Genomic DNA, 12,510 nt, shown 5'->3' on the forward strand with positions numbered 1-12,510 from the left:
AGGCTGAGCTGAGGGCAGGTAAGCTGTGTCCCTAGGGTCTGCTCCAGGAGAGCTGAACCTCTCACTATCACAGGTGCACATGGATGTTGCTGGGAGCCAGGCAGGGGCACGGATCTGCCCCAAACAGAAACCACCCGACACCAGGGACTCACTTCGCATTTATTTCTGGTAATGAGTGGAGTTTGAAGAGCCTCCTCCTCCCCCTCGGATGGCGTGGACGGCCGTTGGAGATGATGCTGGGTAGTGTCCAGGGCGGATGGGCTTGGCTGTATTCGACAGAAAGGACAGAACGTTCAGATTAGGCTTAAACAGCCATACCCAGATGCCCGCGGGTCACATGTGAAAACCGAGACCTACAATTTGTATCATTACAGTCCTTATCAATCACCAGAGCTTTCTGAAAAGAGGATGTTTGCTCTCTTGATAGTGCAGTTAACTAATTCAGGGCACCAGATGGTTAGGGGACAGAGAGAATTTATGTATCAATTATGTTAATTATGGCTGAGGAAACTTAGAAGGACTTTCCATTTTATCTGCGGCAGATCCGTAGGCACCCCTGGGGTTTTAAGGGCATCTGGGCAGCCCCTGAAACTTGATGCAGAAATCTGCCTATGATGCACTTCTCTGGCGACAAGATCTATAGTTTCCAGATTTACAAAGAGCGTAAAGTCCAAGAAAAGCAATAAAACACTAATCTAAGGTATGATCTTAAAACTAGAAACATGAAGTTGGTGTGCAAAACAGCTGCACGGCAATATCTGATGGGAAATAATATCACACGTTATTGGAGGCATTTCAATGGAAGAAAAAAGCTCTCTAGAGCACATCCCTAAATCCGGTTTATGCCTGCGGCTCCATCCTGGGAACTATGACTTAGCAGCTACATCCTCTTCCCTGCATGGGCAAAATACCCAAACCCAAGCCCGGGAGGGGCTGGATGTCCAGGCCCCTTCCCCAGTTTGGAACCACAGCCAGCTCACCGATTCCAGGCCTGGCTCTTTCCAGGGCACTTCCAAACCTGCCCTTGCAAGTGGCTTTCCCTGAGGCTTCTGGCTCCATAGGGCCCCTTCATGGGCCCACCTGCTATAGGGCCTTTGGGCTTTGCTGAGAAATAGCCATACATTGCAGGACTTCTGAGAAAGTACCTCTGTTTACAGCCACAAACCTTTACCGACAGCCTAGGCTGGCCACCTTCTCTGCTCAGCTCAGCAGCTTTGAAGACCACAATGTACGTGGCAATCTCTCAGTATAAGGAAGCAGGTGCCTGACATACCCATCCTCCCCGGATGAACGCAGGTGCCGGGAGGTGCCAGCTAGCCTAGGTCCTGCATGCCTGACCACAGCCTTTCAGATGTTCCAGACAGACAGCCCAGAGCTCCATCGCTGCCTCGGAGCATCATCAGTGCTCCTGGGCGCCAGAGTCCTGCCTTCCATCAAGGGCCCTGGTGAGAGGCACACATACCAATCTGGGCTGAGTGGGCCCTCCTGGCCATATTCTTGGCTCGAACAGCCTCCTTGATGCGATCCACCTCCTGCTGGTAGCGCTTGCGGTCCCGCATGGCGTTCTCCTTGGCCTCCTTCAACGCGCTCTCCAGGGCCTTGACACGCTCCGCCGTGGCACGCAGCCGCTTCTCCAGCTTGGGCAGCTCACAGCGCAGGTCTGCATTGTCCCGGACCAGCTGCGGTGGGAAGGGATAGGGGTGACTTACCGGGGAGGCGAGGGGGCCGGCAGGAGGGGCAGACAGTGATACAAGGGCAGCTAGAAGCGGTCTCTGCAGCCAAACAACCAGCCCGCTAGGTCATCTTGGAAAGTCCATGTGACCACAAATGCTGGCAGCACCGACGGAAAATCAAGATCCCATACTCTGGGACTCCAATTTGCTACACACGGTTCATGGGTGCAAGGAAGTGGGGAGGGGGTGTAGGATGAAATTAAAAGCCATTTCCAGGCACAGGAAGCTTTCAGACTTGGGCAGGATTTACTTCCTCTTTTGTTTGAGTGGGTGGGGGAACTAGTGTAAGGAAAATTGACTAGTCAGATGCTAGCATATGGAAGCTGAGAAATGTAGACAAAGCAAGTTCAAAAGCACCGGTGAAAGGCATGCATGTTCTAGAGCTCCCTGAAGGGCTCCTCCCTGCAGGACATGTTGTCTACACCAGCATGTGGTTTGGACCCACTTAGCAACATATCCAAAGGCTAACAGGTAACTCAGGGGTACTGCTCATTTTTTCATTACCTAAGACCCTCAATTAAGAAGCAACAGGTGAGACTGGGCGCGTGTGGGGTGGTGTGGCCATAGACTGGTGGTTGACAGAGGGCAGGTGGGTGGGGGGATGGGTGAGACAGGTAAAGGGGATTGAGAATACACTTATCGTGAGGAGCACTGAGTAATGTATAGAATTGCTGAACTGATATACTGGACACCTGGAATTAACAGGGCACTGTATTAAGTATACTGGAATTAAAAAAAATAAATACATACAATTTTTTTTAAAATAAAAAGATAATGAAGGAAAACAAAAAGAAGCAACAGGTTTGGCCCCAGGTGAAGAAAAGGTTCAAGAGTCAGCTCTATCATTTCCTGACATTAGACTTGGTAAGTCATCCAACCACCACAAGCCTCAGGTTTCTCACCCATAAAAAAGGATAGCATATAACAGGACCATTGTGGGAATCCCAGTGGATCAAGAAAAGTTTAGAAAATCAGAAAGTGCTAACGAAGGTTACCTATCCCGAGTCCGCACCTGCATTCTTTAACCCCATAGGCAAACCAGCAGCTCCAGAGTAGATTTTTAAAACATATTCATTGAATTCATAAATAAAATAATTAATCTCAGAGCCCTATTTCAAATTCCCTTGCAGTTTCTGCTTTTATATTTCTCATCAACAATTTGCATGAGTGACTTCAACCATGTTGAGTCTGCCGTCCTCCCTTTGGGGAAAAATGCCACCATCAGTAATATCAAAGAGGACTTAAGTCAAAGAGAGATGACATCACCTTATCCATGTGGTCTAACAAGTTGGACTGTTTTTATCATAGCCCAAATCTTTAGGATTTAGGAAAAACATGAACATTCCAGCATTTATACAGAAAGAAGACAACCGCCTAGATCACCAGTAGGCTTGGCCGTGAACTTTGCTGTCCCTCTAGACAAAGTCCAGAGCATCGTAAGAACCTGACAGGGTGCTCAATAAATAGGGCGACAGAGCAGAGAGAAAATGAATTAAGTTACTTCTAGTCCTAGTCTGTTTCCTCATCTGTAAAAAAACAAGGGGCCTGAACCAGCTCCATGGCATTCACTTGACATTCTGTGCAGCCTGTAGGTCCAACGCTGGGACTGGAGACAGGATAGAAAGACAGGGTTCTGAACACCCCACCTCCCAAAGCCCAAGAGCTCAAACTCAATTCCTTCCATTTGCCTTTGAAAAAAGAATTTTATATATAAGGGAAGTCACTGAAGACTAAAGGACTTCAAGTCTGGCACTAATGTCTTGTGGTGACAGAGTCCCTTAGCCTTCGATGTCAGAGCCTTCTCCCAGAACTGCGGCCACATCTTTCCAGGAGAATACGGGGCTTCTTTCCAGAAGAATGTGAGAAGCAGAAGGAAGCTGGCACGACTCTCCTACCTGTTTGTGAACCTTCGTGAGCTGCTCCAGGTTATTTTCCAGGAAGGAAATTTTCTGCTTCTGGGCAGCACTGCCCCCTCCATCATCGTTGTCCAGCTCTACACTCTGCACCAACATGAGGGGTCAGCAGGCAGGCCAGCACGCTGCCCGCCCGCAGCCCCAGCATAAGGTGGACAACACTCTAAATCTTCTTTAAAGAAAACAAAAAACAAAAAAACAACCCCAATCCCACCAAAGGTTATTCTGAAAGTGAAAATAAAAAGAGGTTCTGAAAGTTGAGACTCAATGACCTTCCCAATTAATTTCCTTGCTCCGTGTCAAGGGTTTCACGAGTGTTATATTTTAGAGAACTGAAAAACGAAACAAAACAAAACAAAACCTCCAATCTTCCTTTGAAAGATACAGATTAGCCCTGTGAGATTCACCTCTCTCTTGCAGGTGAGCAAATAGACTTTTCTTTTTCAAAAGAACTGTTCCAAAACTCATAAGAAGAAGCAGTATGAAAATATAAACCCAAGACCGAAATTTAATTTCAAATATCCCAACTGAGATAAGTCAGCAAGCTGAGGGCAATTGCATGTGGTCCTGCTGGGAAGTCTCAATGGCCTGTGCTTATCGCCTGAGCTTCCGATTCCATGAAATTACTTAATGAATCTACTTCAAACTAGTCATGGCATCTGAGCACGGTGTTGCCAGAAAAACTCTGGAAATTCAACAGATCTTAAGATTGACAGAAACCTCCCTCCCGGCAGGGCCACGCTCAGTGGTCAGATAAGTTGAGGAACACATGTATAAGCACATCTTGGAGCCCAAAATGGTGAGACATGCTTGTGCCATCTGATGATGGACAAGACCACCATCCCTCCTTCTTCTGAGAGGTAACAGCTGTACATGCATCTCAGACCCGTGTCTCTTCCATCTACATCCAAGGTGCTCAAATTTCACCCAGAGGGAAATTAAACTCAGATTGGGTTTATTAAAACTCAGATTGCTATGCCCCAGCCCCAGTCTCTGCTTCAGTGGACCTGAGGTGCGTCTGAGAACCTGAGAATCTAGCAAGCATCCTGGTGATGCCAAGGCTGCTGGCCAGATGATCACACTTTGAGAGTCACTGGTCTAATAAAACTAGGTCCTTCCTCGAGAGTTTTACATCATGAAATCAGGGAAGTCTGATCTTAAGCTTCCTTGGACCCCCTCCTCCCTCTGACTAAGCCTTTTCAGATCTTGCCTAAGCTCTCTAGTCTCCTTTTCTGTCCCCTGTGCTCTGGCCTCTCCTGCCTACCTGGTCCAGGTCTGACAGTCATTTCTATTTTGATGCCTGTGGTCACTACCTACCCACCCCACCACTGCCATTCAGCCCTTGGACTCTCCTATCAGGCTCTGCCTTTCTTTGTTTTCATTTGCAGGTCCCCAAACTCGCTAGAACCAAGTTGTCAGAGGCCACGGCAGATTCATGCTCTGAGCCTCAGCTGGATGCTCACACCGCTGCTCAGCAATCCTTTCACTCATCCCTGACAAATTTCTCCACGCTGCTGGCACCTGCTCTAGGCTCTGTGGCCTCACCATTCCTTCCCTTCCTTCTCTATTGAGGACTGAGCCTCCACATTAACTGAGAAGATCGATGCATCATTGGATGCATCTTTCCACTGTTATGCATTTTCCTGCAAATGTCTCCCATCTTGACTTCTCCACTACTCCTCTCTGGGAGACTATATCCCTTCCCCTTATACCAAGCCCAGTATGTCCATCTGTGCTATTAATTCCGTCCCTCTCAGATCTGACCCCATGAATCACTTCCTCTTTGCTTATATATTTCACCTCTTTCCCTTGGCTCCTTCACACAGACACATGTGCACACACACACACACACACACACACACACTTTCAAATACACCTTCCTTCCGTCCTACTGCACATCTGCATATGGCCCATTGCTCCTCTTCCATCACGTTTAAACATTTTTAAAGAGCAGTCCCCTCACTGCTGCCACCTCTCCCTCCTTCCTGAAACTTCCGAGAGCTGCTGTGGGATCTGCCATACGGTGACTTCCCGAGATCGCCATGTGAGGTGTGAGGATCAAAGAGGCCCAGATTCAGAAGTCACACAGCGCTGGATTCGATCCTACCTCCGGCTCTTCCAGCTGTGTGACCTTGGGCAAGTTCTTTAACCTCGGAGCCTGTCTCCACTAACAAGAGAACAGTAAGAACCACTTACACTGGTGTCGAGAAGAACAAATTAGACACACGTCAGGGTGCTCCACACACTCTGACCTAGCCCCTCATGGCCTCATCACAGGCAAACAGGGTGCTCTCGCCTCCAATTGCTACAGGTTTCTGGCATTGCTCACTGGGCTTTGGGGCAACTCTGCCTGACAAGACCCCTCTGGATTTTCCCCGCATCATGCACAGCAGCTCTCACACTGCGGCCAGGTAAATATGTGCTCGTTTGAAATGAGGGCCAGGGAGAGGATTATAACTTCCTTTTACTAAGAAGAAAAAAATCAGATGGAAAAATATTCCCAAGTTTTTTGGGTTTTTTGGTTTTGGTTTTGGTTTTGGTTTGTTTGTTTGTTTGTTTTGTTTTGCCTCTGGTACATTCTTTTAATACATTCTCTGGCTTGAAATAATTCATTTTTAAGCATAACCAGCCCCAATTTAAGGAAGTGATGTTTCAACTGAAAATGATTCTTTCTGGCCATCTTTTCTTTTCTTCTCAGTCCTGTTCACACAAAAGAGAACTCACCTTCTTGACCCGGGCAGTCAGATCCTGGACAAAGAGTTTCCGGAGGTTATGAAGAGTCTGCAATTCTCGAGACTGGAAGAGAAGATTGTTAAAATGCCACTTAGGTGGTGGGGGAAACAGTGAATTTGTGACGGATTTGGTGCCACACCATCAACATCTGGTTGACCCAATGACCCAGACCTTTCCATACATGCTCTATGAGTCTGCCGGTAAGGCCACAGTGCTCCCACACTTCCCTGACTTTCTCACCAGCTGTGTCTACCCCCTTAACTGTCTCAAGAGCATCCCAAGGGCCAGAGACGGGAACTCAAACAATGAAATGTAAACTAGAACAAAGCCTACTCATTTGCTGAGTTCTAAATTGCACTTTTTCTCTCCCCTCAAAAACAAAAGTTAAAAAGCTTTCTCATGGGTAAGGTCCTTTGGCACAGGCCATGATTCCACGGTTTGAGGTTGAGCCCTATGTCAGGCTCTCTGCTGTCAGTGCAGACCTGCTGCAAATCCTGTCTCCTTCTCTCTCTGCCCCTCCCCTGCTTGGACTCTCTCTAAACAAACAAACAAACAAACATTTAAAAAAAAAAGTTTTCTCATGTGCCACCTGGGTGGCTCAGTCAGTTAAGCGTCTGACTTCCGCTCAGGTCATGATCTCATGGTTTGTGGGTTTGAGCCCCACATCAGGCTCTGCCCTGACAGCACGAAGCCTGCTGGGGATTCTCTGTCTTTCTCCCTATCTTCCCCTTCCTCACTTGTTCTCTTTCTCTCTTAAACAAACAAACAAACAAACAAACAATCTTAAAAAAAAAAGTTTTCTCCCCAAAATTCCTAATAGGCTGCATTGTACCAGAAGGGATTCCTTTTTTCCTCTAGTTTATCACATACACATTATACAAAACGCCAGTGTAAAAGGAAAGTTACCCACAACCTCTCCCATCCCAACTGACATTTTTCATATTTCCACGCCCCTTGCTGGTCTCAGTCCATGTTCGTTTGCTTTACATCACGGAGCTCATGGATGAGGCAGGTGGTGGACCTTTTATCCATGTGACCCTGGGCAACTTACCTAACCTTCTTGTGCCTCAGTTTTCTTATTTGTACAATGAGGATAAATACACTAGTTGCCTCACAGTTGTCAGGATTAAATGTGATAATCCTTACAAAACATTTACAACAGTTTCTGGCACATCGTAATGGTCAGTAAACACTAGCTAGTATTAACTTACTGATGCATCATATTTGACATCCATTTCTTCAGTAGGCTTTTATTGTATACTTTTGTTACTGTTTCCCTCTGTTGTTATAATATTGTTATGTTGTAATTAACTTCTTGGGGGTATTTTTTTTCTTCATTTTGAATTATTTTCTACAAATGAGCCCTTAGGAACTAGACTGCTAAGACAAGGGTCTGAGTCAAACCTGGTGACCTTTGTTAACAAGATCAGAATATCACGTTATTTACTTTCATTTAATTCTCCATATATTTACTACAGGAGATATGATTAGTTCCTTGCAAAACATTTTCCTATAAGGGAGGAGAGAGATAAACTTACATTTATACTTTTTAATTTGTCGAAGTTGACTTAACACAGAATGTCAAGGGATGCAGCTCACATATGCCCACAGAAAAAAAGAAACAGGCCATATTAAAGAAAAAAATTTTTTTTAAAAGGTGGCGGGGGGTGCCTGGTGACTCAGTCGGTTGAGCGTCCGACTTCGGCTCAGGTCATGATCTCGTGGTTCATGAGTTCAAGCCCTGTGTCAGGCTCTGTGCTGACAGCTCGGAGCCTGGAGCCTGCTTTGGATTCTGTGTCTCCCTCTCTCTGCCCCTCCCCACCTCTCAAAAATAAATAAACATTATAAAATTTTTTTAAAAAGAAACAGGCCATAAAGACACAAAAACACTAAGTTTCTTGGAATAACAGTTCTGTGTTAATTTAAGGTCTTTTTGCTGGGTCCAAGTCTGCAATTCTGTGTTGAAATAAGCAGCAGCTGAAGTCAATTCCTTCCTCAGATGTGGCAAATTCCTTTCTGCAGGAAGCCAAGCAGGCCTGTTATTCTGGATGCAATGCCCATCGGACCTGTCCAAGGCTTAGCCACCTTCTAGCGCAGGCACAGGGGCACAGCTCAGAGCCCACGTTTATGCAGACACACTGTTTCAGGCCCCTGCCCACAGAGCTCAGACCCCCAGCCCCTGTTCTGTATGCTATCTCTGCTGCTTCAGGGATTTTATTCCTGGCTGAACTGTAATCACAGCAAATATTTTCCATAAAAAAAAAGCCATCACACCAAAGGGAAATGGGAAGAGAAGACACGGGGGCCTTGTCAAAGGGCCAGACATTTCTTGGGGCTTAAGTACCAAATACTATGGAGTCCTGAGTTTGGCAACTGTATCTCATTTTTGTTTGCTCTTAGGTGAATTCAGCAGTTCAGGAGGGGCAGGTACAAACCTTTAAAATATTCTACAAGATGGGGCACCTGGGTGGCTCAGTCGGTTAAGCAACTGACCTCAGGTCAGGTCATGATCTCATGGTTTGTGGGTTCAAGCCCCATGTCAGGCTCTGTGCTGACAGCTTGGAGCCTGGAGCCCACTTCGGATTCTGCATCTCCATCTCTCTACCCCTCCCCTGCTCGACTCTGTCTATCTCTCTCTCAAAAATAAATAAGCATGAAAAAAAATTTTTTTAAATAGTTTACAAGTTGCACATTTAAGCTTAGGCAGCTATCATTTGGCTTTCCTGCAGCAATGAATTTTCCACCAGCAGATTATCATTTCCTCACTCTACCTGACTCCCTTCTTTCAAATCGTCCATGTTACAGGCTGCTGCCCTCTGTGTAAAAGTTACAGGCTTAGCTTCCTGTCACGGGGGACAGTGAGGGCAAGACCAGAGAGGCGAAAACACAAGGCCCATCAACACAGCAAGAGAGGACCAGCCCCGAAGCCCCATGGCTGCCTCGACATCTTCCTACGTCATCTGCTGGAGTGGGCCTCACACTCCTACCCGTGGACAGCAGGTTCTACCCCCCAGCTTGCCCAAATACTCAAGCCAGCAGAGGCCTTGAGCTAAGGAGAATTCTAGGAAGGTCAATCAAGGGCAGCGAGCCTGTTCCTGAAGAACAGTTACAGTTTAGGGAAGGCTCCGAGGGCAGGTTAAGTGAAAAGATGCCATGAGGTTCCAATTTGGGGTTTAAAATGTGAATGTGCGTGATGTGTGTGATGTGAGTGCTGAGTGAGAGCGAGAGAGAAGAGCCACATGGGTGAGTGTGAGGGTGGGAGGGGCCAGCACGCGAGGAAGTGCACAGACACGAGAACATGGAAGTGAATGCCCGCGAGTGTGAGGAAGGGACTGCAGACTGTGGGGTGTGAGCATGAGCCAGAGTGCACGAGAGGACAAGTGACTTTGCACGAGTGTGAGTGTCACCGTGAGAGAGCCCCTGTGGGAGGGCATGAAGGGCAGGTATGGCAGGTGAGCAAGTGGGGCGGGGGGCAGTTCACGGGTGGAAAGGAAAAAGGTACTGAAACGTCACTTATATCTGGCTAGTGGGAATACGGTACCATTTTACAGTTCAATAGTTTCCTGAATTTTTACAATCATCTATAGCTGTGAGTATCGCTTCTGCAATAAAAGAGACATAGATAAGGCAATTTCACAGCTTCATTTCGGTCTCCCCTACAGCCAGCAGCCCCTTCTACCATCTTCTCCACCATGCTGGAAAGGCCCAAGACCCTTTGCATACAGTCATCTTACTTCTGTCCTGAGTGGACTGCACCCTCTGTCCCTCCACCTGGCTTTAAGGGGCAACCAACATCAACTCAGAAGCCAGAGTGCAGAACCAGGCCCAGCCCTACAGCCTAGGGTCACTAGATTCTTGGAGATAGGCACAATACCACATAAATTCACATGGCACATGAGTGGAATCAAAATGTATGATTTTATCTAAACAATTGTATCTAAATGACCGGACATGTTTTCACCAAACTGAGAGCCTAGGTTGGGATGGTCTGTCTTCAAACACAGGCTGTGTGTGGCACTTTGAAGGCCTCTCGAGGGCCCTCAGAGCAGCTGAAATGGAAGTCAACCAGTGGAGACAAACGTCATGAATTCAGATGCAGGATGAAGAAAAACAACCAGGATTTCAAATAATAAGCCCTTCTGATCTGTCACTCTTCTACCCCAAACCCTGCAAGTCTCAAGTCCCTTCCCAGCTTACACCTGCTCTTGCCTTGACCTCTCTGTGCCCACCTCCTAGCTCCTCCTTGCTTCACTGACCTCCCTGCTGTCACTCCAAAACACCAGGCATGGGCTCATCTCAGGGCTGTGGCATGGGCTATTGCCTATGCCTGGAAGGCCCTTCCAGTCTTGCCCTTTCACCTGCTTCAAGTTCCTACTCAAAAGTCACCTTCTCATGGGACCTCTGCCAGCAACCACCCTGTGCACTTTCCAGAACCATTTAATGGAGGTCATGATTTCCTCCCTTATTATTCACTATCTGTCTTCCCCATCAGCCAAAGGTAAGCTTCACAAGTGCCAGGATCTTATCTTTGTCATTTATTGATGCAACCCAAGCACCTAGAAGAATGCCAGCCCTCAGTAGGTGCTCTTGAATGTTGAATGGAAAAAAGCTATAGTGTGCAAAACCTGTAAACTTGCAGTCATTGATTTGCAAGTCAGTTTAATTCTCACTCAGGGTCTGCATGGTCACAGCACTAAGCATGGATGGATGGACTGATGGACAGACAGACGGACTGACAGACTGATGGTTAATCATTGTGTCAAGAGCTGGGGAATAAATTCTACAATTCTCACTTTTCCACACAATGTTCTATCTAAATGGAATGTCTAAATATATGGAATTTGCCTAAACGTTTTGTCTAAGACGGTATGTGAGAAAGGTGGGCACAGGTGATATTTTAGAATAAACAAACGCAACAAATCACAAACTCATCAGGTCTCTGAGACAACAGTGAGTTGGGAAACATGTTGACCTACCACTGTCTCCTCCAGCCCCTTGAGGTCCTCTCTGGCTTGTTCCCTTTTATCATTGAGCAATCTAAAACAAAAAACAAAACCAAACAAAAAAAGGAGTTATGAACCACCAAAAGGGCATCAGAGATTTCCATTTGCACCTACGGATAAATCAACAAAACAAACCAATGCACACAAACAGCCTTGGCCCAACCTAACCGTAATATTTAGGAATCTGAATCACGGACGCAGGCTTGCGGAGACCCCGCGGGGAGGAGAGAAAGCCGGGGAAACATTTGAAGCACACTCACAAGAGCTTCTCCAGCTTCATTTCCCTCTCTTGGTCTTCCACTTTCAGCTTGTTATAATCAGAACTGAGCTTCTCCTGCTCTAGCTGCAGCTTCTGATTCAAACTGAAATTGAGAGGAAAAAGCAATACAGTCCACATTAGTCTGAAATTCCGAGTCACCCAGCCGAAGACATGGTTCTGTTCCAACCCCATTAGTTCTGTGCAATAAAGGCGGCAATTCTAGAGGATTTTGAGGGATCAGAGAACAACCTCACAGCTTCCTCCCTGCCGAAGTGGAAACTAATTTCTGGGAACATCTCAGAGGCATGAAACATAAGGCTTTGAGAATATATTTATAGTTGGCTTGTGCAAGAGCTTTGGGGGGAAAATAATGAGATAGGAAAAGGGCCGGTATTTTAAAAACAGAGAAAGACAGCACAGTCAGAAGAATTCTGCTTTGTCTGCCCTACAGATGGCATGCACCCACACTCGGGAAACCTTATTTGGCCATTTCAACCTTCCCTGCCTCTCTAGTCCGATGATCTGAGAACATTTTCTAAGTCCAAATTCCTGGCTGACACAGGGACAGTTGTGTGAAGTCTTCAAGGAGTGGGTACAGAGAGAGAAAAATACAAAGAAAGCCCAGGGGCTGCTGCAAAAGGGAAACTCGCCATCTGGTTGGGGGCACTTTGTCAACATTTGCATGCAGTATTTACAAAATCTTTTGTATAGCCATGCCTGTGCATCTGTAAAGGAACAGACTCTACACTATCTGAAGGAAAAATTCAGAGTCTGCTTGAAAGGCACAGGCCAACAAAACTTCTACACCTACTGACTAACTCATTTACCAACCCTCCCTCTTCCCTCCTTCCTTCCCTCCCTCCTTTCCC

General features: G+C 46.7%; 1 protein-coding gene across 1 annotated transcript in view; it reads right to left on the bottom strand.

Moving 5' to 3' along the window:
• Positions 1-12,510, bottom strand: part of KIF5C (kinesin family member 5C) — a 164,598-nt gene that overhangs the window by 24,514 nt on the left and 127,574 nt on the right. The window contains exons 20-25 of the mRNA XM_060626442.3: positions 11,643-11,744; positions 11,356-11,416; positions 6,371-6,442; positions 3,629-3,733; positions 1,463-1,679; positions 153-266 (exon numbers count right to left, since the gene is read on the bottom strand). Of these exons, the coding sequence (XP_060482425.1) occupies positions 160-266; positions 1,463-1,679; positions 3,629-3,733; positions 6,371-6,442; positions 11,356-11,416; positions 11,643-11,744 (664 nt within the window). The 3' untranslated portion in view covers positions 153-159. The remainder of the gene's footprint in view (positions 1-152; positions 267-1,462; positions 1,680-3,628; positions 3,734-6,370; positions 6,443-11,355; positions 11,417-11,642; positions 11,745-12,510) is intronic.

Source organism: Panthera onca, chromosome C1 (assembly GCF_046562875.1).
Source record: "Panthera onca isolate mPanOnc1 chromosome C1, mPanOnc1 haplotype 2, whole genome shotgun sequence".
Taxonomy (NCBI): Eukaryota; Metazoa; Chordata; class Mammalia; order Carnivora; family Felidae; genus Panthera; species Panthera onca.